Genomic DNA, 3,922 nt, shown 5'->3' on the forward strand with positions numbered 1-3,922 from the left:
CACTTTCATCAAGAGACTTTTTAGTTCCTCTTCACCTTCTGCCACAAGGGTGGTGTCATCTGCATATCTGAGGTGATTGATATTTCTCCCGGCAATCTTGATTCCAGCTTGTGTTTCTTCCAGTCCAGCGTTTCTCATGATGTACTCTGCATAGAAGTTAAATAAGCAGGGTGACAATATACAGCCTTGACGTACTCCTTTTCCTATTTGGAACCAGTCTGTTGTTCCATGTCCAGTCCTAACTGTTGCTTCCTGACCTGCATACAGATTTCTCAAGAGGCAGGTCAGGTGGTCTGGTATTCCCATCTCTCTGAGAATTTTCCACAGTTTATTGTGATCCACACAGTCAAAGGCTTTGGCATAGTCAATAAACCAGAAATACGTTATTCAATATTTAATAAATGCCAACTATGTGTCAAGTACAAAAACAACATTTGTCCTCATGGAGCTTACCTTATAGTAGAAGACAGATGGTAAACAATATATGTATGTAAAATTATATCATGTATCAGATGATGACATGTGAGGGAACAATGGCAATTGCTAAAACAATTTAAGGGGAGGTTATGGGGGTGAAGTTGGTGGCATGGGGTTAGATTTGTGTTCAGAAATCTCATTGGCTATATCTCGAGGAATAAAACCTGTGGTTTTGTACATGAGGTGTGGTAAGAATGGGGGCAAGGAGACCTGTTTGGAAATTCCTGACTCATCCACTGTATCTTTAGACTATATTAGTGGTGGCTGCAACCCTAAGGGGATATACCTTGTGGGGAGGTAAGCATTGACAGTCAAATAAATGCACTGTCTTGAGGACTTTGTGAGAGATTGAATATGAGTGGCGATGCACACCTACTGACCAGGTGAGACATTCCGTTACCTGACTCAATTGCCTGACATGAAAGTGAGATCATGACTTTGTCTCTTGGCATGATGAATTTGAGGTACCTTTGAAACATCCAGTGGGGTGTCATGTGGAGTTGGGTGTTAAAAGTCTTGTCGGAGATATCTGGCTAGCTTATAAATATATGAGCAAGTTTGGTGTCAGGTGGTAACTGAAGTCATGGCCGTGAATTAGTGATAAGAGAGAGTGTGGATTGAGAAGGGGTAGGCACCAGGTTCTGAGGCACTCATCACTTAATAGGAAGGGGTGCACCAGAAGAGAGATTTTCAGAGGAACTAACAACAGTGCCAACATTGGAAAAGGTAAGAAAATGTTCTTTAGCTTTATCTGTTGATTCAACAGGTATTTATTGATGGACCCTGTGCCCGTCATTCTTCTAGGAATCAGAATTAAGAATCTAAGCCTCTGTACTCCTGTACACTCTAAAGGGAAAAAGAAACATAGGATACACAAATGAAGTGAGAAAAAGATGATGGAGTGGGAATGACATTTTGGACAAGGTGGCCAGTGTAGGAATCCCTATAAGGTCACATTTGAGCAGTTCCTAAATGAAGTGAAGGCAAAAACCATGCAAAAATGTAGGGGGAAGTGCCCAGGTGTTGAGACCTCTGCATTGAAGGACCTCTAGATGGGATTGTGCTTAGGAATTTTGGGCAACAGCAAGAGAGTTATTGTGGCTGGAGGAGAAGAATAAAGGAGACATTTGGGGAAATAGCCAGCAATGAAAGCCCTTTGAAGAGAAGGGAAACCCTTGGACAGTCAGTGACATGGAAATGATGAGTTATTGCTGCTTCAGACAAGGGATGGATGAGGAAGCTGGCCTGGAGTTTGTTGAGGTGAGGAAGGTGAGTAGGGAGTGGACACAAACCATTTGGACATCTCTTTGAAGTGTGGGAGCTGAAGGGAATGAGGAGTGCCCCTTTCACTTTTCTGTATGTGGATTTGAGACTGCTCATTCTGGAAGGCAATCCTAGAATGGGCACCTGGAGCCACAGACACATCTTAGAGGTGAGGCTCCTTCTCTCCTGAGTCTTAAACAGTCCTACCTACCCCACACTTCCCTATGACCTTCTTCATTGCTCCTGTTACTTCCTTGTTCCTGAGGCTGTAGATGACAGGATTCAACATGGGTGTGAGGACTGTATAGAAGACAGATACTACATCATCCTGGCCAGGAGAGTGGTAGGATGCAGGTAACATGTAAGTGTAGACAAGGGGCCCATAGAAGAGGTTGACAACTGCCAAGTGGGAGGAGCAGGTGGCTAGGGCCTTCTTACGCCCCTCCACAGAGTGCATCCGGAGCACAGCTGCGAGGATTAAGGCATAGGAGGTGGTGATGAAGGCAATGGGCACCAGGAGGACCACCACCCCCGTCACAAAGAGCACCTGCTCATAGGCAGCCGTGTCAGCACAGGCCAACCTCAACAGTGAAGGCACCTCGCAGAAGAAGTGTGCAATCTTCCGTGAGCCGCAGTAGGGGAACTGCAGGGTCAGTGCAGTCTGGATGGAGGCATTGAGTGACCCTCCCAGCCAGGAGGCAGCCACCAGGAGCAGGCAGGTCTGACGACTCATGAGCAGTGGGTAGCGCAGAGGATTACAGATGGCCACGTAGCGGTCATAGGCCATGAGGGCCAGCAGGATGCACTCTGCAGCCCCCAGGAACATGAAGAAAAACATTTGTGCTCCACAGCCTCCAAATGAGATGCTTATCCATCCGAAGAGGAAGCCTGCTATCATCTTGGGGACAGTGACTGAGGTGAAGAAGATGTCCAAGAAGGATAGCTGGCTGAGGAGGAAGTACATGGGTGTGTGGAGCCGGGCATCTGCCCAGATCAGGAGGACCATGGCAGAGTTGCTGGCCATGGCTAGTGTGTAGGTGACCACCACCATGCTGAAGAGAAACAAGTGCATCCGGCTCTCATTAAAAAGGCTGGTGAGAACAAAGCTAGTGGAGGAGGAATGGTTCCAGGTCCCTCTGACTGCCTCCTGCTGAACTTCACTGTGGGGAGGAAAGTGAACCGGCTCACCAAGGGCTCAGAAGCGTCCACTCTGAGTCAGAGAGAAGGTGATAGATGAACAGCAGAAAGTAACTTGCAAGGCTGGCTAAGGGGCTGTGGGAGTTCTTCCTTACAGTCTTGCAGATTGAGATAGGGTTGACATTTTTTCACAATGAAAAACTACTATAACAGGCATGGTATTCAGCCAAAGCAGTGTTCAGAGGGGAACTTAAAACTCAAAATGCAAATGTTAGAAAAGAGGAAAGATAAACCAGTGACCAAAGTTTCCATCTCAAAAAGTTAGAAAAGGAACCACAGTGCACTAGAACACCTTCTGTTTTTATAAAAACATCCTTAGCATCCTTAGCGATGTTTCCAATGAATAAATAGGCACACAGGAAAAAAATGATAAAAGGAAACATTTACACTAATGCTTAGTCTGAGGACTAGATCCACACCTATATGAATTATATGGTTCAAAATTCTTATTGTCTGCCTGCCAGCACGGGAGACGCAGGAGACAGGAGTTTGATCCCTGGGTTTGATCCCCGGGTTTGACCCCTGGGTTTGATCCCCGGGTTTGATCCCTGGGTTGAGAAGACCCCCTGGAGGGGGAAATGGCCACTCACGCCAATATTTTTGCCTGAAAAATCCCAGTGGATGGAGGAGCCTAGGGAACTACAGTCCCTGAGGTGGCAAAGAGCCAAACGTGACTGGGCGATCGAGCACACACACACACATTTTTATGTACTTGGGTATGCATGTGATGCATTTCTCTTAGAAATAGATGAGAGCCTGTGACTGTGGCAGACAAAGTGTGCTTCATCAGCTAGCAGAGCCATGCACAGCCATGCTTCTCTTGCCACCTTGTCCCTCAGGAGTCCCAGATACACTCATTGTGTTCAGAGCTTATAATCGTTTTTCCATGGGTTTCTGGAAGTATGTTTTCCTCATCTTTATAACTGTAACCTTGTTTAAATGGTTTCCCGATAGCTAAGTCTTATTATCTTAGTAAGAAGATCCC

At 46.1% G+C, this 3,922-nt stretch overlaps 1 protein-coding gene across 1 annotated transcript; it reads right to left on the reverse strand.

Annotated features, from left to right (window-relative positions):
* Nucleotides 1–1,933: 1,933 nt before the first annotated feature.
* Nucleotides 1,934–2,863, reverse strand: LOC120863759 (olfactory receptor 2T27-like). Its single transcript, XM_040240326.1, has one exon. The coding sequence runs from the start codon at nt 2,810–2,812 to the stop codon at nt 1,934–1,936; it is 879 nt and encodes a 292-aa protein (XP_040096260.1). The 5' UTR covers nt 2,813–2,863.
* Between the last annotated feature and the right edge of the window lie 1,059 nt (nt 2,864–3,922).

The sequence above is a fragment of the Oryx dammah genome, unplaced genomic scaffold (assembly GCF_014754425.2).
Source record: "Oryx dammah isolate SB20612 unplaced genomic scaffold, SCBI_Odam_1.1 HiC_scaffold_5, whole genome shotgun sequence".
Lineage (NCBI taxonomy): Eukaryota > Metazoa > Chordata > Mammalia > Artiodactyla > Bovidae > Oryx > Oryx dammah.